Source organism: Lathamus discolor, chromosome 6, assembly GCF_037157495.1.
Source record: "Lathamus discolor isolate bLatDis1 chromosome 6, bLatDis1.hap1, whole genome shotgun sequence".
NCBI classification, from domain to species: domain Eukaryota; kingdom Metazoa; phylum Chordata; class Aves; order Psittaciformes; family Psittacidae; genus Lathamus; species Lathamus discolor.
The window spans coordinates 53,728,616-53,751,029 of NC_088889.1; the positions used below are offsets into that span (position 1 = coordinate 53,728,616).

At 38.0% G+C, this 22,414-nt stretch overlaps 1 protein-coding gene across 6 annotated transcripts in view; it reads left to right on the forward strand.

Moving 5' to 3' along the window:
* KCNQ1 (potassium voltage-gated channel subfamily Q member 1) overlaps positions 1 to 22,414 on the forward strand; it is a 358,327-nt gene that overhangs the window by 67,346 nt on the left and 268,567 nt on the right. For all 6 annotated transcript variants that reach the window (XM_065682779.1, XM_065682780.1, XM_065682781.1 and 3 more), the window contains exons 3-6: positions 15,147 to 15,273; positions 17,033 to 17,111; positions 17,716 to 17,812; positions 18,445 to 18,585. In XM_065682779.1, coding sequence (XP_065538851.1) covers positions 15,147 to 15,273; positions 17,033 to 17,111; positions 17,716 to 17,812; positions 18,445 to 18,585 — 444 coding nt within the window. The remainder of the gene's footprint in view (positions 1 to 15,146; positions 15,274 to 17,032; positions 17,112 to 17,715; positions 17,813 to 18,444; positions 18,586 to 22,414) is intronic.

A 22,414-nucleotide genomic window follows, 5' to 3' on the forward strand; every position in this document is an offset into this window, starting at 1 on the left:
TTTTGGCAACACTTGCAGGAAATTTAAATCTCCTCTGACATGCCTGACCTTTTGATCTGTCCAGATCAAACAGTGGGTTTTGGAGTTTTGAGAGGGAAGCTGGAGGTAGACAAGGTAATCACATGGACCTGTCTAGGGAGGCAAGCCCCCAAACTGAAACCCTTCATAAACCTCTCATTCAAGTAAGAACTGATAGTAAATATCCTCTGCTGTTTATACCATTGCTCCAAGCTGAGAATACTTCACTGGATAATTTAAAGCAGTTCCTTTAGGCTGACTCTGATTAATTTTTTATTTTTATTTTTATTTTTTATTTTTTTTTTTTAGCTTTTAGCTGTCTAAAAGGTTAGATAGTATAAGCCAATCACATAGGCTTTCACATCATGGAAAGAGGTACTCCAGAAATTACTCCATCTTAAGGTACTTAGGACACCTGACATTAATTTCCCCTTGTATGTGCCTATTTCTCTCTATTAATTATAGAAAAAGCCATGCATGTTTATCCTATGCAAATACTTGGAGTTTTCATTCTCCATGAAGTCGCTTTTCTAGGCAGGCAGTTCATATTAACTTAGTTAATGAGTATTAATATTGATATTGTTTGTACAATTGTTTTGTAGTCACAAACATGCTTGAAATACATCACATGGGGTCACAGAGTTTTTTATGTTTAGCTGGTATTTGTAATGTGGTACAATTACATTTCTGATGCTGGAATATGTGCTGGCTTTTATTTGTGTTTTCCTTTCAAGAAGCATAAATCATTATGTGCCTCAGTACTCAGATACATGTAGTGTAAGGGTATTATCTTCCCTTTTCAACAGATAGGTGCAGCTATGCTTGTTATGAATTGCAGCTTGTTTCAAGGATCATCCCATTGACTTAGATGGGAATATACAGTGGAAGAAGTGCTAGAAGTCAGCTCTCTGTGATGTAGTACAGGCAGCTTAGTGTTAAAGTCCCTAACTGAAGTCTAATCCTGTGATCCAGATGAAACAAAATGTCAGAATTATTCTTCCTGCCAAAACTCTGAATAGCTTCTTTTGTTGTTGAGTCCTATGGTCATGTTGGCTCGCAGGCAGAATTGCACAATGGACTGAGCAGCACTAAGAGGTACAACCTGAGCAAAAGAGGAGCTTCTTGGCTCTTAAAGAGGAATAGATACTTCAGCGGGGTTCCTTTGAGCCTGAATTCTGGCTGACTTATTTCACTCAGTCCGAATTCATAATTTATTTTATTTATTTTAACAGTAAAACAAGTTGAAGATTGAAAAAGCCCTGCTTTTTTCTGCTATAAAGAGTAGAAAGAAGTACAGAAAATGAAGTTAAAAGGAACTTCTTGAATGTTGTTAAGGATCCCAGAAGTAGGTTTTAATTACGGCCAAAACTAATGCATCTGGAATTTCCATGGAAAACATCAGTGCATTAGCCAGTTAGTATAAAGATACCTCCAGTTTGCAATAGGTCCCCCTATCCTCCTCAAAGTTTGTTCACCTTGTTCTCCATGTAAAAAAAAAAAAAAAAATAATTATCCATGTTTAACACTATGCTTCAGATTGAAACAAACATGACTTTTCGTAAGTCTTAAGAGTCACATGGTGGAAACTACTTGGTGTTGCACTAAGAAGTGATTGCTTATTCTATAACCACTATTGTTTGCTATCTTTTTAAACAGAAAATACTCAGTCATTTCAGATAATTCTCACAACCTTCAAATAATTCACAAAGTGTTTAAAAGAGAGCTTTCATGGTGTTTTTCAGAGTGATTTAGCACCTGAGATGAACACATTTCATGTCTTTATAGCGTGAAATATTCATTACTGTTACTCAAAAGGTGTGAAACCACAGATAGTATTACCAAAGAGTTTCTACCACATTTTGAGTGCCGTAAAACATGCTGTTTAAATAGACACAGTGTTTTTGGCTTTAGCAGTTTGCCATTTGGGACAAGTAATCTGGTTCATGATAACAGAATTCTCTGATGTAACATGCTAGGGGCAGATTTCTAATGAGGAAAGCTTTATTGATGGATTTACTAAAACACACATTCATGTCATCAGCTTTGGTATCCCAAGTGTAATAGCTTATAAATATTCAAATACCCAGTTATGGGACACAGCCTTAGCACACTTTTATGTCTAGAAGTTTTCCTTTGGCCATCCAGCTGATGAGGAAATGCATATTGTACACAAAGCAGACTCTTATGTGCTTTTCTAGTGTAATGTAATTGTTATTAATTATACCCTGAACAGTACTAGCAATTGACACTTCTCTTCAAAGCTAAATGTGCAATGTGTTATGTGTTTGGGAAAGGGGAAACACAAGGTTGTCATTAAAGCCATTTCTAGTAGAGCTGGAAATAGGATGCAGATCTAAGTATGGCAGGCTTATCCATCAAATGGATGAGTTAGGTTTTGCTGCCTTGCTCTCTTCAGCAGAGGAGGACAGGCCTCTGACCCTGGTTTCCTTACTTTAGCCACATTTACTGATGCTTCAAGATAACTCAAAAATTATCCAAACTGAATTGCAGTTCAAGTAGGCTCTTCTTCCTCTAAGATCTGTAAGGTTGACCCAAACCTTTGACATTCTGTCACGTCTAGAAGTCTTGGCCACTTGAGGCATTACTTCTTTTGTAAAACCATTAAAAAAGGATATAACCCAAACTCTTCACATGTACTATTTATGTGCCAGTATTTGGTTGCTGTGTGTCAAGACTCCCTTTTTTCCTTTCCCTCAGGCCTAGAAAAGAACTTAGCATGGTAATTATTTATTATGCATACTGAGAAAATACTGCTTTAAAAGAATGATTTACAGTGGAAATAACATTATTATCTCTCAGTAGTGACATGATGTGAAAAAGTCATGTTTCAGTTGTTTGTCACGTAGAGTGGTGGCTTGAATATTGGATTAGTAAATACTAAGGTTGAGTAGTTTTAAAGCAAGGAGTTACCTTTCTTTATGGCAACCTTTTGCTTCATTTCAGTTAAGACAACTTGTACAAGTGTTGGTTCTTACGAGTTCCTCCTTTGCTGAACAAGTATCTTTTTGGGTGGGCTGAGCATTTTTGGTTCCAGTAGGTAATTCTGGCTCTCCGGTTTGGCACCAAGACCTTTGCTGTCTAGCCTATACTTACAGATTTTTATAATAATCACATCTCGCACAGTCAGATCTTGAGAGGTTTAAGCAGGACAGGCATACTAAAATCAACTTTTTGAAACAATGAATACTGAGAACTGCAGAGAAAGGTATAAAGGGAAGGCTAAAAAAATGAGATGATATTTTGATATTTTAAAAAACCCCAAACAAAACAGTTTTTATAATTACTTCCAGAAGTTGTCTAGCTGTGGAGTCAGACTGCCATTTGCTTAATCACTTAAGGTATTGGAAAATATGTTTGGAAAGTAGGCATTTCCAAAGATGTGTTTAGTTTAATTGCTAATTTCAGCAATGGTAAATCACACATCAAAGAGAAGGACCTAGAAAATTCAGCTGTTTCTAGAAAAAATCGTACCATGAATCACCTGCAAGTACAGCTTGCATCAAGAGCAGATATGCCTCAAGCCTTAGAAAAATGACTGCAGTAGGAATGAGATAATACAAACTCCTGCTCCACTGCTACCAACTGTATATTCTGATATGTTAATGCATTTAAAATGCATAACCAGTGCTTTGGCTGTTCTAATAATGTATATTTTAAAGTGGGCTCAAAATCTGTCCTGTGTTGCCCAATGTTTCAGCATAGAAAAGGATGCTCTGTCTCTAAACCATGCCTCTTGTGTCCCTTCCTTTAAATTGCAATAGTTTTTTCCTTTTCTAATACCACTCCACAGAGGGGATTCTTCTGGTTGGGTGGCTTTTGCTTGCTACATCAGCTGCCTGCTAACCTATTTACTGTTGCATAGTCTTTAGTTTATTCTTGACATGTCCTAGGCGTTGTTTCTATAAGGTCTCTCCTTTTCCAAAATGTATTGGAGTACAGTGTCGCTGAATTCTGCCAAATATCAGTTAAATTCATTCCATTTAATGCTTATTAATTTCCTGAGGTATTTGATGTCTTGAAGCTCAGACCAGCTGCTACAAAGAAGGCCATGGCTTTAAGATTTGTTTTTTTTCTTTCAGCAATGAATAGTGCACTTGTCCTTTATTTGTAAAGGGAGCAGGGGAAAGGTGATAGTGAGTGAAGGGTGTTTCACAAAGCTGGAGTTCTCCTTTCGTAACTTTGAATTCTGCAAAGAGCTGCCTCTGCACCATTTATTTATGTTGGACCCAACACTGATAGAAACATGAATCCAAGTAAAAATATAAGTCTGTGCACAGAACGGTAGCTTGGTTAATGGGGTATGCAACTTCAGAGAGATCTGGTTTATATCTTCATTTTGCAAATGTAAATTTAGTTTGGTCCGTTTGGAACATTATCAAAGCTCTAGAGAGAATTTGCACCGAGTTAATCGTGTGCTTTGGTTGGTATAAATTAACTTCCCATTTTAGTATGCTATAATCCCAATGTGCTGAATGATAGCCACAACTGTTTAAAGCTTGCTGATTGCAATAAGCGCAGGAAATTGGCATGAGAAGGAAACTACTTGCCTTCAGTATGTGAAATGTATTTGCCACTTAGCTGAAAATGCTGACTTTGTTGCTTTCAGTTAAGTTTATTTTGCATGTCGAATAGTTCTCTCCTCCTTCACAAATTTTAGAGGCAACTGTAAAATGCTGACTGAATGGGCTGTGTACATATGGCATCTGAGAGGTTTTTATTAGCTGAAACTAGCACATGTGTTTTCCTGTGAGGAGTATTAAGTGCCTGGACTACAGGTTTAGTGTGTGACTGTTTTTGCAGCTGTGTGGAAGAGCATGATGCGTATTCCCTGGAGCAGGCCTGAGAGAGGGCTCAAGTATGTTGAGGCAAAATGTCAAATGGGAATGTCAAACAGAAATATGGCACTTGAACTCTTATCAACGCTGAGCCTGATACCGGTAACTGAGCGGCTGTCAGGTGTGTGAAAGGAATGCCCTGCTTCTAGCCATGCAGGATTTTGTTTCAGAACTTGACAGCTTTATCCTACAACTCTGTCCTACCAGTCTGCAGAAAATTTTCTTTTTCCTTTGTTATCTGGGGGTGGTTGAAACCAGTGTTAGTCCATTTAAAGTTTAGTTCTTGTTAAACTGTTTTTGAAGAGTATGGTCATTGCTCAGGCCGGAAATCTTGGTTTTGGAGGATAAATTTTGAAAACGCTGCTTCTAGAAAAAGAGGATGTTATGAGTATATGTAGAAATAGGGGTAATGTCCTGCTTTTGGTGACCTCTCACTGTTCTGGAAATGTCTTACTTGTGGAACATATATCACATTGCAGAGAGGGTTCCATAAAGCTGAAAACCATGTAGAGGAGGTGGAAGGGTAGAGCTGAAATCCTGAAGCAAGGCGGTGTAGCAGTCAGTACCATTTTGTACCTCCCTTCTCAGGGGGAGAGCAGGGCTAGGAGGGGATGTCTTGTGTACGCAGGAGAGGTAGGAAGTTAGAACTTAATCTAAAAGAGTTCCTATATGATGTACTCTATACTGACTTTTGCAGGAGCAAGTTGTTGAAATAGCTTATAATAGCTCGTGGGGTTTCGATGTGAGGGCTTCATGATGTTACTCTGCATATCCAGGTGTACTTCCATCCACAGCGCTACTATCTCATTTTGGAGCATGTTTGTGGGAGAGGATGGTGAGAAAAGTGGGTTTCTCTGATTTGGAACAGAGTTCTAAGCCTTCTGGACTCCTGCTTACCCAGGGAATGAAGAGGGGCATTGTACAGCTTGCAGGTGTGTTTTATCTTTGGGCTTTAGATAGTGCCCTTGAATTGAGAAACTGTGGTAAGTGAGAATGTCTGGGCTGTGGGTAAGGGTGAGATGGTGCACATGCAGTACTGTCAGCTTGGGAGGAATGACACACTCAAAGAACTAGTAGACCTTTGAAGGTCAGGTTTACTGCAGAGAGTAGATAGCCTTGGTCAATTGGTGACTTGGGGGAGAGAAACAACAAAAGAGTAAAATTAATGTCATTAAAGCTTATTTTCTTACCGTCCTTGTTTTGGAAGTTTCTAGAGAGAAAAACGTTGTTCTGAAATGTGCTATTTCATAATAAAAAAGTATTCCCTTTCATGCCTTAAATGTACAGATGATTCTGCAGAAGTACATCTTGTCTTTAAAACCTCCATACATTTAAGAAAAAATCACTGAAATGTAAATATAAAATGAAACCTGGTTTGTCTAAAATATGACTCTGTTGAAATCCACAATTTTTTCAAGAGAAAACATTGATTTAATGTAAAAGATAATTGAATACTGGTTCTGAGTTCCCATCTGTACCAGTGGTTTTCCTCTTCTTTCCTTTTCTAATAGAATGGAGAGATGAGTAAGGAGGAAAAATGAATATTCATAGAAAGCTTAAAATTATTTTCCACTTCTTAAAAGTAGAGGAACACAAATGGTTTTTTTCATCAGTAATCTTTCTCCTTTCTGCTTTAATATGTATAGTTGCTGCCTGGCTGCTATCACAGTATGGCGTCAAACAAACAAAAAATATGCATTAGTATGTCTGATACCCCTGGATTTCAAGTGTTGATGTTACCAAACTCTATAGCAGGTAACCATTACCATTACGTCCCCTTTTAAGTACATGAAGGGAAGCTATTGCAGTTTAAGCTGGGCTGATAATGGCTGGATTCTCTTTTTTTTTTTTTTTTTTTGTTGTGGCTCTGCTTTCAGATAAGAGATATTGTCCTTTTCTCTCAGAAAAGAATAGTGTTGTAGCTGTGATACTCTAAGGCTATAAGAGAAATATGGCTTGCTGGAAGACACAATAGCTCTTATTGCCCTGTCATTTGTAGCTGGAGAAAAACAGGCATGAAGTGTCTTCATGAGGTCCCCCAATAAATTCAGTGTTAGCTGTGGAGCAAAGGAAAGAGTTACGAACTGCTCAGTGTACAACATGGTGGATATGAGGTAGCTTTTCTAAAAGTAAGAAAAGTTATTCAATAAAAAGCATACAATGGCATACTTGATAGGATAAAAATAATCACATCAAGTAAAGTAGCCACTGTGTAAATAGTGTTAAGATGAAAAGTTGTCTGTAACATAAAAATGTAGACCACTTGGCTTAGATTGTTTTTTTTTTTTTTTTTTAATATTCTGTAACAGTTCCTTTCTACCCTTACTAGCATATTGTATTTACTAGTGAATGAGTATGCATCTCTGTGAACTGTGTGTGTGTATGCTTAAGCTGAAGTAGGTGAATAGTTATTTTGAACTCAGTGAGTTATAAAATTAAGCATATGCTGCACTGGGCAGAAGCCAGAGCATTTTTCACTTTGAAGGAGAGGGTCCTGTATGAATTCCTTTTAGAGACTTTGATGAAGGCCTGAATAAGAGGTTCATGAAATAAACAATAAGGAGTGGGGTCTTTTAATCATTTTTGCACCAGTGTTAGCATGTTGACACTTCCATATGACTCTTGCCATATACCATATATATACATTGGGTTTGAAGTTTGAAGTCTAATTCTTCAGCATACTTTGTAGTGGGGAGAACTCCACACTAAAACAAATATCGTAAACCAAATGTGCAAGCCCAGCTTAATTTACTTCTGTAAATTCCTGGTGGATATCATCAGCAACTAAGTTCAAAAGCTAAAGATGAAGCATTATGACAAGACTTGTGCAGGGTGATGGTGTGGAAAGCTGTTCTAACGCAGCCGTGCTCTGAGACCATGCCTTCACGTGCAGAGTTACACCAATGACATCTGAGGCCTTTTGTAGTTGGTGGAAAAAATTCAAGTGTCTGCATTTGGATTTGGCTGAAGCCAAAGCGAGAAGAGAGCTGAGGAAATCAATGAAAGGCTTTTTAAATGCACCTAAGGGAGTTAGGTGCCTGACTCCTATTGAAATTCAATTGGATTTAGTTGCATGGAGGCTTTGGAAAACCTCAACCTAAAATTACAGGCCTGCAGTATTCTTTATTGGTCCCAGTCTTATTGTTCTGTGCTCTCGGCACTGATAAAGGGGAAATAGAAAAGGTTCAGCACAATCAACTCTTCTAACTCTGTCTCATAATAAGCCTGCATTTTTTTTCTTCAGAGCATGCACACTCACATAAATATTGTTTCATCCTAATTAACAGCATTAAGTAAGGGTTCCGTAATGGTCTCCAGTAACTTCTTAGGATTACTTATGGATCTCTGAAGATAGAAATGTGATATTGATTCCGTGTTTTTGGTTGTCTGTTAAATCATTTGGCGCCAAATATGCTAGATAAAGAATTTTAGCGAGTGATGCTAGGCTTTTTGAAAGGAAGGAACACCAAGTGTTTTGGTTCTAAACATTTTTTTAAAACTTAGAATTATTTTTCACTTGAAGATGCGATTTACAAAATCTTTGGGAGTCTGGAGATAAGGGGAGAAAAATCCCTGGTCCTAAATAGTGCTTTTGGCGCTTGCTGATGTTCAGTAAATCTTAATATATATATATGAAAAACCATTTATCTTTTTATTTTTGATCAGTACTTCATCAATCTGGGATTTTTACTTTATTGAGCTTGGTATCTGTCTGTTTGCCTGGGCCATCTGATTTTCCTGCTCTGTGTATCTTAGAAAACACAGTACAGCTTTCAGAAAAAAGCCTGCCTTTTTCAACAGAACAAAGAGGGGCCTCTCTATACAAAGTGAGTGAGATTAGAAGAAACAGTTGCCTTTGCTGCTGTTAATTTGCATACCCTGCTTGGGCTATATGCAAGTGCTGTCTGAAGCATTTTGAAAGCCCTGATGTGTCAGGTGAACAGCATGCTGTGAAGTGGACTCCAGCTCTCTCTGAACTAACCTGTAGCCTGCAGTGCTTGTTTTTTGCATGCTGCTTTCCTCTGAGTGTACATGTAACTTACTGGTCTACATGAGAGACACATTCCTGCTTTTTTTTTTTAACCTTTTGGTGGCTGTAGAGGGTATGCGGCGTCCTGCTTGTGAAGATGCTGAGCATGTTTCTCTGTTGCGCAATGCAGCTCTACAGCACTAGGCTGACAGCAAGTGCCCCATTCTTCATTTTGCACTAGCATCAGCAGATCTGTTGGCCCCTCTCTTGGCTCCTTCAGAGTCCTCCTTGTCACAACTTCTGAACAAAACTTTTGGCAGTATCCTGCCTCCATTACTGATGCCTGAAATTGCAAGGAGGTTACTGGTCCACCTTATTGTTGGCACACGAGCTCTGTAGCAGATCTCTTCTTTTGCCTTGCCTTACAAACAGGTTTCAGTGCAAGTAGTGCCACAAGCATCTTATAGATGAGGTAATGCTGCTTGGAATGCAATCACTATATAAGCTATGGGAGAGCTTATTTCCTTGTTTAAAGGAGTTAATGGGAACTTTATCATCCTTGAAGCTAAGAAGCCATATTTGAAGGAATCGTGGGAATAATGTTGATACGTCCAATGAGGATAATGTATTAGAGCTTATATATGATACGGCAGAGATGGGTAGGAGTTATATTCTCAGTGGAAAGTTAGGGTGGGAGGTAATTCTTACAGTACAAGAAGTATGTACTTCTGAGGCTTGGAAGTCATTCCCCTCATGAGTGTGTCTTGTTTTCTTGTGCTTGTTACCTTTTTTTTCTTTTTAGGTTAGCCACCTCTGTGGCACATGAAATAAGCTGTATATTATCTTTGATTTTTGTTGTTGTTGTTGTTGTTGTCAGTAGCCAATCAGAGTAATACGGTGGTATGCTTTGCCTGCTTGCTCCTAAAACATATTGTGTTTATGGAGCTCATTGAAAAAAAGTCTATATTCAGAGTAAAGGCATTCTTGTTCATAACAGGTTTCAGATGACCTCATATAATCCTCCCATATCAAATGTTTGCATGAACTTCTGTGGTGCTCCATGAGCAGTTACAGCTTTGAGATCTACAGGCAGAGCCTCAGGCAGTATGTTCTCTATGGAGAAGCTTTCTCAGCCTCCAGAGACAATTTCTTTATCTGTTACATAGTTGGTTTTATGGTGTCATGATCCATTCTATGTCAGGGTTTTAATATAAGCTCTTAATCTATTTGTTTAAAAACATCTCCTTCAGCTAAGTTTAGGGACTCAGTCCTTTGTTTTGGAGTTGCTACTGCAGTTTATCTCACAGTGTGGCTGTTGGATGCTTCCCAGCATTGGATTGCAGCTCTTACAATCCAGTGGGGGTGGAGTAGTAAAGGGCTTTTAAAAATGCATTTAAGTAGCAAAATAAGCCAGATAGTTTCTTTGCTAATATAATTGTGTGCATTTGTTTTCATAAATCTGACTCTCTGATCACACAGCTGATGAGTGTGGCTCCTCCTTCACTTCAGACACAGTCCTTTTCATAAGTAACTTTTCCCTGTTGTCCTCTGGTGGAAGGGGCTTTCTTGTTCTTTTGCCTAGTGGCATCTGGAAGTTTGTCAAAGTGATAAAGCGTCCTTACCCATAGCAGGTCCAGTTCTTCTGTGTAAGTCAAACCTAATACATGGGCTTTTCATCACAGCAGTTCTTTGAGGCCTTCTCTGTGTCTTCCATGTGTGAGCTTGTTATGAAATTGTGATTAATCCATGGGAACTGTGGAGATGTGGGCTCTAATGACAGATAGCATGGATATACTTGTCAGGGGACTGTGGTTTTCTGGATCCTGCCTAAGTTCCTTCATCGGGTGATGACAGCTGTACTTTAGCCAAGTGATTAAGTTGTGACATATCTATCTCAGGCTGAGGATAATTTTTATGTTTTGGTGGCTCTTTCGTTATACTTGAAGCAATTCCCAAAGCAGTCACGTAGTACCGGATCAACTCAAAGGAACTTCTGTTTCCATGTCAGAATTTTAAGTGAGTAGTGAGATGCACTGAAAAATCTGTTGTTTTCTTCTTCTGAGACTTCTGAAATGGATCCCTCATGCTGATCACACTCTTGCACCAATGCATCAGTGAGCACTTAAGCTTCTTTATTGTTTTTTATGAGAAATATTTCATTCTCTGGCATGTGCTAAGTGGCTACCCGGAGATCTGTTGTACTTTACCAAGCACTGTACCACAGTAGAAATGCTTAAGGCTTGTTACACTAGACTTACATGTTCCTTTTAATTGAAAATGTTTTGAGTTTATATGTTAGAAGTTGTTTGCAGCGGGAGACTTACTGACATGAGATTCTTCAAGAAAAGCGATCTACAAGTGTATCTCGTGTTAATCTTCTCTACCTTTTCATCCAGAGTTAATCTGATACTTGGCTGTGTTGGATTGTGTGGCTGAGAAAGCATGAAGATGGCATTAAGCGTATGCCTGGGCTGAGCAGGAGGGACGGTAGAAGTGAGGGTACCATGTACAAAACAATAATTTAAAGGAAAAAACTTCTCTTAAGCAAGAAGGCTCTTAAGCAGGATGGTACTCAACTGTCACATCTTAGAGGGCTCTCTTTACCATGTAAGTGTATGCTTTTTGTCTCGGTGTCGTACTTTTGTTTTCTCCTTGTAGAAAGGAGATCACTATTAAATTGATTAGGATTGAATGCTACCTCGCACAGTGCAGTTCTTGTGTGTCTGTAATTTTAACCAAGAAAACTCCTCTACTTCACTTTAATCCCCACCCTCACTAGTGTTTTGCAGGCAGTTATTTTTCTCTGTATTTTTTCTATAGTGCTGAATTTTGCTTTGTTTCTTATTTCACTCATTCTTCGCATCCTGTCTGCCTGCTCAGCCTTTTATCCTTCTATTTTCCTGTCTCAGCTTCTCAAAGCCATGTTTCAGGCTAGCTCATTCATTGTGAGAAGCACAAACTTTTATACAGTGCACTTAGATATGTGTTAAACAGACAATGAGGCGAAAGTATGGAAGTGCTTTCAGTGCACCAAATTAATCTGTAGTGCAACTCAGATTTGCTGAAATCCTCAGGTGTGAGGCATTGCTGCTGTCTGCCAGGGTAACTCTTATTAACTGGAATTGGCCCTGATTACCACTAGCATAAATTAACTATGGCCATCATGTCAGCATGCTTCTAGTTAATGTAAAGTTTCATGTTAAGCTTTTAATCAGGAAAATATAGGCAATATTTTAGTAGCTCAGGAAAGCATAATTTTCTAATGTATTTTTTCTTGTCTGCAGGTTTCTGGCCACTGATATAAGTGTGTAATTACTTATTACTTAGAAATTCATCATCCTCCCCTACCCTCAGGAGGTTACTTATTAGATTTATGCAACACAAGATATTAAAACCACTTTTGTCTGTCACACAGCCACGGGCAGGGGAGGGGAATTTGCCAGTTGCTAATGGATACCTGGGCATTTTGTGTATGACCATGAAGAACAGCTTGTGCACTTTCACCCCTGATGTTCGCTGAATAACTTGGGTCTCATTTAGGTCAATAAGCCTTTATCAAAACGTCAGGAGTGAAAAATGTGTCTTGGTGTAAGCCGACTGGTCGTTCCCTCCAGTCACCGGGGTCTATAGGACAATCAATGTTCTCTAAGCTTGTCTGCATGTCACGCAAAGAGCTGGATGACAGTAACCATTGACTGCGTGTCTGTCTCATTGTCTTTGGGACAGCCCCCATTTGCATACTTGCCAGTGTGCCTGTTATCCAGTGAACCATGGAGGGCCTTTAAAAAACATACGCGCACAACTCCGATGCAAATTTCCTACGCAGAGAATACATGCTTCTTTAAAGCACAATCCAGGCTTTCACTTTCTACCTTCTTGCTATAAAACTGAAGCTGTGATCCTGACAAGGCTATGGTGCATGGTCCGAGTGCTACTTGTGGTTTCGTTGTGCTAAAACATGAGCTTTCCTCTGGGTTTTTCTTTGCCTACCAGGAAAGTTTTTTTGTTGTTCTTTTGCTTTTGGTAATTGCTTTTGGGGATATCTCAACAGTATTGTCTGTGCTGTCACAGACAATGTGAGGCCATACATCCCTTCCTCAAATTAGTTATTTGGAGTGAAGGACAGTTTTTGCTCCCTGTATGGTTGTTATGGTCTCTTGTTATGGGAGTTTCCTCTATGGTAGTGATAAAAGGAGACATGCTAGCCTTCTGCATACAGAAGACTACGTGGATGTTACGAGTTTATTGACCATGTCTGTGAAATGAATACAATCACCTGATCCAAAAAGGCAGCCTCTCAAGCTTTATTTTGCTGTACAAATCAACAACACCTCATGTAAAGCTAGGCTCATAATTTTGCCATTCACTATAGGTTTGTAAATGACACTAGGTGAAATTGGACAAAGGAAGAGTTTCATTGTTTTTGAAGTTTCTGTCATAAGACCCAGGCTTTCCTTAAAACGTCTGCTGCAGATGCCGTTTCTTTAGATTTATGAAGTTCATTATGACTTTATTAAAAATACTTAATAATAGTCCCACTGAAAAAAATGTTCTGGTGGATCATTTCATAGAATCATAGAATAGTTAGGGTTGGAAAGGACCTCAAGATCATCTAGTTCCAACCCCCCTGCCATGGGCAGGGACTCAAAATGAAACTGTAGAAGAGATTCTTGGATGGGTTGAAAGGTCTCAGCTTCATGTTTATTTCAACCAACAATCCGGACAGTTTCATTATATCTTGAAAATCTTTCTAGAATACAAGTGACTATAAACAATTGTGATGATTGTTCTGCTGCATCTGGCATCTCGCACAGGCTATGAGATTGCCAAAACTAAAGGAAAGAGTCCTGGCTAATGCTCACTTAGCTTTTCTGGAAGTGTCACAGAGCTGGACTTCAGCACTGCAGTGCCCTGAGATTAACAATTTGTTATGCCATAAAGAGACTGGCTATTTAGAGCCACAAAAAGGTAATAATGAATTAGACTGATGCATAACATTCCCCCCCCCCCCCCCTTTTTGTTGTACACAGACCTATGATTTTACTCAGTATTCAGGGCAATTTCCCATGCCTTTTTGAAGGTAATAATATGACTCCCATTCATCTTGACTAGACTAGGATTGTATCCTGGTTATTTTAGTTAATTTAGAAAACAATCATAGGTGCTATCTTGATTCCCATTTGCCAGTGTGCTATGAAAAATGGTGGGGAACCACGTGGAAATGTCAGAAGGCTGGATAAAAAGTTCAGTACCATGTCACCTTCTCTGCAGTTGCTCTTTATATTAAATCACTTTCTGAAATAAGTGTCTTGGTTTTATAATCTGCACTATCCTATATAAGTGTGATATTTTATGATTGTTTTTTCTGCTTTATGCTTTCCATATGCCATGTGTCATGTGCTTTCAATTACAAACCACTATTACTGTTCCAATTAGTAGATTCTGCTGTAGGCTCTGATAGAGAATGTGACCAGTTATTAATCAAGTTGTCCAGTAAAGACTAATTGCAGCTCCCCGATACTCAAGGAAACCATGCTGTGTATGCTGTGCACAAGCATTCTGTAGAAAAGCAAGGTTTATCTGCACTTCAGGAAGTTCCAAATATGTCATAATTATTCCTCTGTCTAATCAACAAGAACGCCAGATGTCTATCACCCATCACTTTGTAGGCATTTCCAAAGTCATACCTTAGCATGGGTCTGTGGCTAACACATAGCTTGATACCAACAGTGTGTCAGGACTAGACCTCTATTTCTGCTGAAGTCTCTATTTGTTGACAGGAGGATGGGAAAGGCATGCTATGTTTTCAGTGCACCTGGGGGCTGACATATTGGTAATGGGTCCTAGCTGCCTTCAATCCATGTGAGATGAAAGGAAGACTGAAAAAGTATAAATAAGTGGGAGGTTAAGATGATACAGTGAATGGAATGTGAAGCACACCTCTTCCGAAAGTGAAATATGCTACTAAAAATACTAGTTTTTTGCATATAGATTCTACTTGTTTTCTTTGGCTCAGTCAGGGAAGCTTTTATTTGAATTAGACCAAGTAAATGACACAGAATGCTTCTCAGTTTTAATACAAGTAGGCAAGCCAAACAGCATGTAATGAAATATTTAAACTTGCTTTTAGTCTTTTATTTCTTTACTCTTACAGGTTTTTCTGTGTTACTTTAGATCATTTCAATATATTTGAAATTTTTGTCACCTTGCAAATTTCATTTTAGTGTTTCCTAGTACACTCTGAAAAAAGATGAAAGTTGTAAAGTAGAGAATTAATCTAGTTCTCTCTCTGTTTCTTTTAGGAAATTGTATTAGTAGTATTCTTCGGAACAGAATATGTGGTTCGGTTATGGTCAGCAGGATGCCGCAGTAAATATGTTGGAATATGGGGAAGGCTTCGTTTTGCTAGGAAGCCTATTTCCATCATTGGTGAGTATGCACAGCTTGCAAAGTTGATGTAAACAATGAGTAAAACTTGTTCTTGAAAGTTTTGAGGAGTGGAATTCCTACAGTAGTTGAAGCCAAGTTAGAGTAAGAGCTCTTGTCATTGGCGATAATGTAGATCCGAATTTCCTTTCAGGAATCTGTGGCACTGTCATTTGAGAACAAATGTAGCTTGTTTTGTTTTTCCAGAAGAGCAGAGTGTTTTCACAAGTGATCTGAAGTTTTGCCAGAAATAAGTTGGCCGTAGTCCTGTCCCCTGTGACCTCAGGATCCCAGGCACTGTACAATAGCTACAACTGTATTATTTTAAATAATCTGAACAGCTTTTATTTTTTAATGCCCCCCCCACCCCCGCAACCATTTAAATGGTTTATTATGAGTTCATTTTGCTCTCTGAGCTACATACTGCATGACGGAACATGGTAGATGCGCTGTAATTACTTTGTGTGTCTTTTGGATTAAAATATGGTTTTCAGTGATGCATTTGGAACTGGGCACCTGACTTCGCTTGATACTCACTGCAGTTCACCTCTTAATTCAACTTTCACGTTCTTAGAAATTACATCCATATATTCCATATAAGTCACAAACCACTTTTTTTTTTTTAGAATGCTCATCATGTGTCTAACAATTTCACTAAAAGAAACGTAATAATCCACAGTCAGTCTGTATTTTGTTAGCCAATATTGAGAGAACTATATAAGACCCTTGCCCTGAAGCACTTAAAATATAAATAGGTTAAACAAACCAGATTTTGAAGATGAGTATTGTTACAGAAGCATAGCAATTCTTGTTCTGTGACATAATTTTTTCCACTACTCAGAAACATTATTTGTTGTTGAGCAGAGGAAATACTTTTTCATAAACTACGTACAATTTTGCTGAATATAGTATACAAAGGTTTGTACCTGGGTGTTTTTGCAATCATAAAATAGTTCAGTTTAGCTTCTCTGTGCATATATATATAAGCAAAAACTGTATCTCAGGTGTCACTGTAACTATAAAGTGGTTTTGACTGCATCTCCACACTCTTTCCACAATCCGTTTCTCTTGAGACCTAGAACAGTAGGGGTTCTGAAACATCATCCAATTTATTTCAGTTTGGAAAGCAAAACAAAGTTCTGCTTTCCCAGATATGTTTCAAGGAGTATTTCTTTCTTCAAAATACAGAGTTCCTTTCCAAAATTAACTAAGCCTGAGGCACAGAGAGTTAGAGTACAGTCCTAGGGTAATGACTGACTTAAACTAAATTAGACTTATACACTAATTCTCATTTTTTTCTGCCTTTTAGACCTTTAGGACAGATGAAATAATTGTAGGGCAATTTTCTTATATATGAAATAAACCCCAAAACCTCTGTCAATGAATAGAATACTGTCTAAACCAGCAGAGAAGATAAGATACACAGAAGAGATAATAGGTAGAAGCTGCTGAAATTTCTCATATGTTATAGCTAATAAGGATTCTAGGGTGCTGAGGCTGCTTTACAGTATCCTATATCACAGTTGTCATTCATTCAGATTGTGGCCATCTTGGACAATCTCAGTATAACCTTTCTAGCATATCGCACAGTTACATTTTCTTTATATGTTACAGCAGAGATTTTTTGAGATATGTAAAATCTTAATTTGGGGTGCCTGTTCAAATTGTTACAGTAATATTGACATTGGTGCTAGTAACAGTCTTGCAGAAGTTTTGCAAGATGCTGCTAACTCATTTTTTTTAATTGACTTCTATTTTCCAGATTTAATTGTAGTTGTTGCTTCCATGATAGTTCTTTGTGTGGGCTCTAAAGGTCAAGTCTTTGCAACCTCAGCTATCAGGTAATTATATGCAATAAATGAAAATAGTGCTGAGTAAGGTGGGCTTTTTTTTCTCCTTTTTTATGTAATTTTTTTTTTTACTTCTTGTTGTAATTCTTGTGGGAGAAAATGAGTCACTGCTCAGTCATGCAGTGAATCACCAATCGTGTAAAGGTGTGAAACAGTGATCCCATTAAGTGTAAAGGAAATACAATTTTTCACATGTTGTCTGGTCGTAATGCATTGATGTCAGGTGGGGAAAGAACCCCTGCTCCATTTCTGTATGTTGTTGCCCATCCTGGCAAACGGGTGAAATACGAGTACGAGTTGAATGATTTCTAGAAGCATTCACAATTTGTGTCCAAAGTTCTTGAATCCTTGAGTAATCCTTACCAACCATGTTTACAAAGGTCTGTCCCTCTCATACAATTTCCCCATGCTGTCTTTGTAACAAACAAGATGAAAGATGGGTGAATGGAGTGAGAAGAGACAGCCTGCTAAGTCTAAAATAAAATACTGTGTCTCTCTCTAAACAGTCCTTTGGAAGAGACAGACTTCCTGTCTCCACCTCCATTTCTTCTCCTGTCTCTTTGGTCTCTTCATTGATTTAAGAATTGTGTTCCAGGGGCATCCGCTTTCTGCAGATTTTGCGAATGCTGCATGTTGACCGTCAGGGTGGTACTTGGAGACTGCTGGGATCAGTAGTGTTCATACACAGACAAGTAAGTTGGGGCACTCTGAGGAATACCATAATAATTAATACAAAAGTCCTTACATTAAGAACAATATGTATGCAGACGTGCTGATGACATCAAATATATTTATTGTGGAGGCAGGCAGTCATTTATTTTAACCAAGTACGGTGGTTCTGCCTTGCTCAAGGGACAGAAAGTTCCTAAAAGATTAAAAATATTTACCTTCACTTTGGCAAACTTTTGACTTGTAGTTGGGCATAACCACAGGAAATGAGACTTCTGAAAGGTAGTCTGAGTATTTCTAAAAATACCTTTCTGAATTCCAGAGTTGTTTTCAATGTGGCACTGCCTGAAAAAATGACCCAACTACTTTTTGTTGAACTAAAGGGTAATGAGTCATGCTTGCAGGTGAGAAGATTGTTTTGACTGTGGGAGCTCAGTGGATTTTTGTTAATTGGTGCAGCCAGCAATTGCTGTTCATGTTTATTAAGTGCTGAAATGGCATTCTTCTGTTCCATTATCTTTTAAAAACCACAAGTGATAGGTAATATAAGTGTCTCAATAATATTAGAAAAAGAATAGTTAGGGTTGGAAAGGACCTTAAGATCATCGAGTTCCAGCCCTCCTCCATAGTGCTGTTATTTTGATTCTCTTTGCAGGAACTGATAACTACACTGTACATCGGATTTCTGGGCCTGATTTTTTCCTCTTATTTTGTATACCTGGCTGAAAAAGATGCTGTAAATGATTCTGGAGAAACAGAGTTTGGCAGCTATGCAGATGCCCTGTGGTGGGGAGTAGTAAGTATAACAATTTCAAATGTCGTAAACATAGCTGACACCTTCAAATGGGGAGTAAGTTCAAGCAATCATGGAGTAAGCGCAGCACTTGAAATGGCCTCTTCTGTACTTCAGTACACTTTCTAGTTTTGTAATTCATGAAAATAAGAAAATACTATTGATGAGCAGTAGTTTTATTTGGCAATTATAGTCTTATGTAATCGAAAGTGGTCAAATTATGTATACAAGGTGTAGAAACATGTAGTCTTATTTCTTTATAGTCTTCCCTTCTGTTATAGTGATTATTTCTTCCTTTCTCACTGCAGGGGTCAGCCTTCTGAGGCGATAAGAGTCTTGCTAAATCAGGGCTAATTTTTGGGGTAATTTTGTGTGCGTGTTTGTTTTTTTTGGGGGGAGGCTTCTTGTTTGTGGGTTTTTTTTTCTAACCAGTATCTATGGTTTGCAGTTTGGTCTGGGACAGTGATTCCCTGTTTATTCAGAACAGACTAAGTCTAGAACAAGGAGCATCTGAGATACTTAAGGAATCCAGGGACAGGACTGTTCTAAAGTGATCATATTTCTTTGGAATCCACTTAGTATCCTTATACGGCTTTTGTCTGTGCTATGTCAATGTATAATCTTGCTCAGAGATTTCTCAGGTTTCCTTAGGGTGCTGCCATGGTTTGTTGTGGATGTATCTTTAATTCTGCTAATAAATTTCTACTTTCTTGCTGTTGCTAGTGACAGTTGTCTCTCTTTTTGTTTACTATAGGTACTTAAAAGTTTGGCTTCTGTATTCTGGGACTATATTTGAGTAAACATTTAAATTTTGTTGCTTTTGCTAGTAACAATTCCCTCTTTCTTTTCTCACATGATATGCAAACATTAGGTTGACTGCTCTGCTCTGCAATTGTTTTCCCTTTCCTTTTCCTATTACAATTCAAAAAAGATACTTTTTGGAAGCTGTTTTTTTGTATCATTACCATTTAGGCAATGACCTGGTTTTATCTGCTTTAGGTATAGGTAGCTTAATAAAACAAACTGTCACCATCTAGTGCTGCAGGTCTTAAGAATGCATAGGCATCAACTAATGATTCATGCTTACATTTTCAAAATGTGCTGATCTTCTGGTGTCTTCTCGTTGATGGTTTAAATCAAAAGGCACTGTTCCTTTTTTTGTTAGAAATGATACTACTAGTAAATATATGTGCAAGAAAGACAGGACTAACACCTCTTTCACTAATAAAACATTTTTTTAAAGACATTTTTTAAATAAACCTCTTTATGTGCATGCACTTTTATAGTCTTCTGCCTACAAACAATATCACTTGCTGTTTCAGGAAGGAAAGATCTATTGATAAGCAAGTCTACTGCAGGTCTTCTTGTGCTAAAATGCAGATGTAGCCATTTTTTAATACAATGGGTTTTGTTTAGGTTACTACTAAGATTTGCTGCAGAATTGTTTCCTCTTGCTGCCTGCCACAGTTAAATACAGCCTCTCTTAGGATCAGAAAACTTGCTATGTAGGACAAGGAAGTGGCTTTCTGGCAAATAGCTTCTTCAATGCTTTAATGTCATAACAGCATTGCATTTTATTTTCCAATACAGTGGTCAGATGACTCAGTAACTAACAGTGGCAGATGTAGCTGCATTTACGAACACATGCTGTCATTGGTGTTGGCATTAAAAATTAAGTATGTGACAGACTGGCTTACTGAAAATACAGTAAAGCCTTCCACAGAAGCAGTATGATCTGTCAGGATGTTGAAATATTTTCCTTTCAGGGAATTATTACTCACTTAATAGGCATGCCAGTTATTTTGTCTAATTACAATGAGCTTATTTGATCAATAAGTTTATTTGTGATAATATTCTTTCTCCATTATAACTTCTATTATGTTGCAGCAGGCCACTTGAAGTGTGAGACTGCGTTTAACGAACGCAGTCATGTAATTTCTCCGATATTAGAAGTAGAATTTGGTGTTCTTGTTCTGCTCTAAACTTATGCTAAAAGGACTTAGCAAAACAAAACTGAACTGGATTCAGGTCCATCCATTTCTCATCTTTTGATACTATAATATTCTTCATGTTTTCTGCTAGGAAAAAGCCCTGTAAAATTAGGACAATAACTTGGAGGTGTATCAGGATGCCTCTCAAACTCAAAAACCTCAAAGTGTTAGGTCTCAAAAGTTTTGGCTTTGCTTTAGCCTGAATTTTCAGAATAGCTTAAATACCACAAATTCTGGTCCCGGAAAACCTGTCTCAGTCTGTTTTGAATTGGACACAAAGAAGAGGATACTTCACAGCTCCTGTCTCAAACACTGTCACTGATAGTTGACCTGTGTGGCAATGTAGCTGATCTCACTTCTCTGAAAGTGCGTTTACATTACATAGAGAATGCTTCTAGAAGTAAAGTACTTGATAATGTTTTTACATGCCCTTTCTGACTCTACAACATTGCACTTTTTTTGTTGTATCAGTATGTCTGCAATGCTGAACAAGTTCCTTGGGTAGCAACAATAGGACATATAGCATAGCATAAAGTAAACCATATTAAAGGTCTGTGTTACCACAATTCAGCTGCATCTGGAATTGGGTACTTTTATATTACTGTGCTTTGCTGACTGCAGGCATACTCATAGGGTACATAACTTGTAATTACATGTTCTTCATTGTTGTTATTTATAAATCTATATTGCTTTTCTATTTCCATATGTAAATTGGCCTCCTGGGCTTTATTTGAATTTCCTTGTGAACCCTGTGATGTAGCCTATTCACTGTTCCAGTTTATGAGCTTCTTGAAGAAACCCAAGGTTACCTTATGGCATAAAGTAAAGATTTGTCTGTTGTTATTGCTGCGTTTGAATGCAGCACATGTTCTATAAATAATTCTGCCAATGGCTGCATATCTGAATGTCTTTCAAAAGACAAGTTGAACATCTGCAAGTAAAACACAAGTAACTGATGCATCTTTCAGCTCCCCAGTATCAGTATTCAAAATTAGTGTGCTTATGTTGACCTTCATATCCAGACTAACAGTCTTAAACACCTAGGATAGAGTCTGGACAAAAACCCCACAATAATAAGTAAATGAATAACAGATGCTAAGAAATTAAAAATAGTATACTTCATGTTCTTGCCAAATTTGCCAAACATGAGCACTGTCAGGCACTGTTATTGCCTCAGGCAGACTGAGGGAAGCTGTCGTTTTGATATCCACTGAATAATACACAATTTCTAACCTTCACATCTGAAAAAACGTCCTTCGAGAAAACTGTTATGTGGATTGTGCTAACAATCTGTTTGATCATGAACACTGTTTGCCACAAGCAATGATTAAATATAGCCATGCATGGACATTATGCTATTCCTGTTCCTTTAAATTGCATCAAGCAACTGTCTGCAAGTACCAGCTTTAGCCAAGAGTTTCTTGTTCATTTATTTCATCAGTATAGGATTTCTCACCAAGGACTGAATTCAACAAAACATCGATAAGCTTGCTTGCTTCTAAGCATACAGAAAGCCATATTCCTATTTATCAGTACGTGCTTCATGTAAATAGAAAGTCAAAACCGTGGGAAAGCTTTGCTGAAAAGTTGCAGGAAATAACACTTGAAACTACACATGCATAGAACTTTTGCTAAATTAGAACAGATCTGATCTAATTTATAAATAGTCGAACATAAATGTTGAAAATGCTACATGAAAGAGATCTTGTGTTATCCAGAACCCTTTTTTCCCCTCCTTCTAAATAAAAAGGCTGCTGAGGAATGTACACTGACTTCAGTGCTAGACAGAAGGTGACACTTACTCTTTCTGTGGTTCACATGTCAAGAATTCCAACTATAGA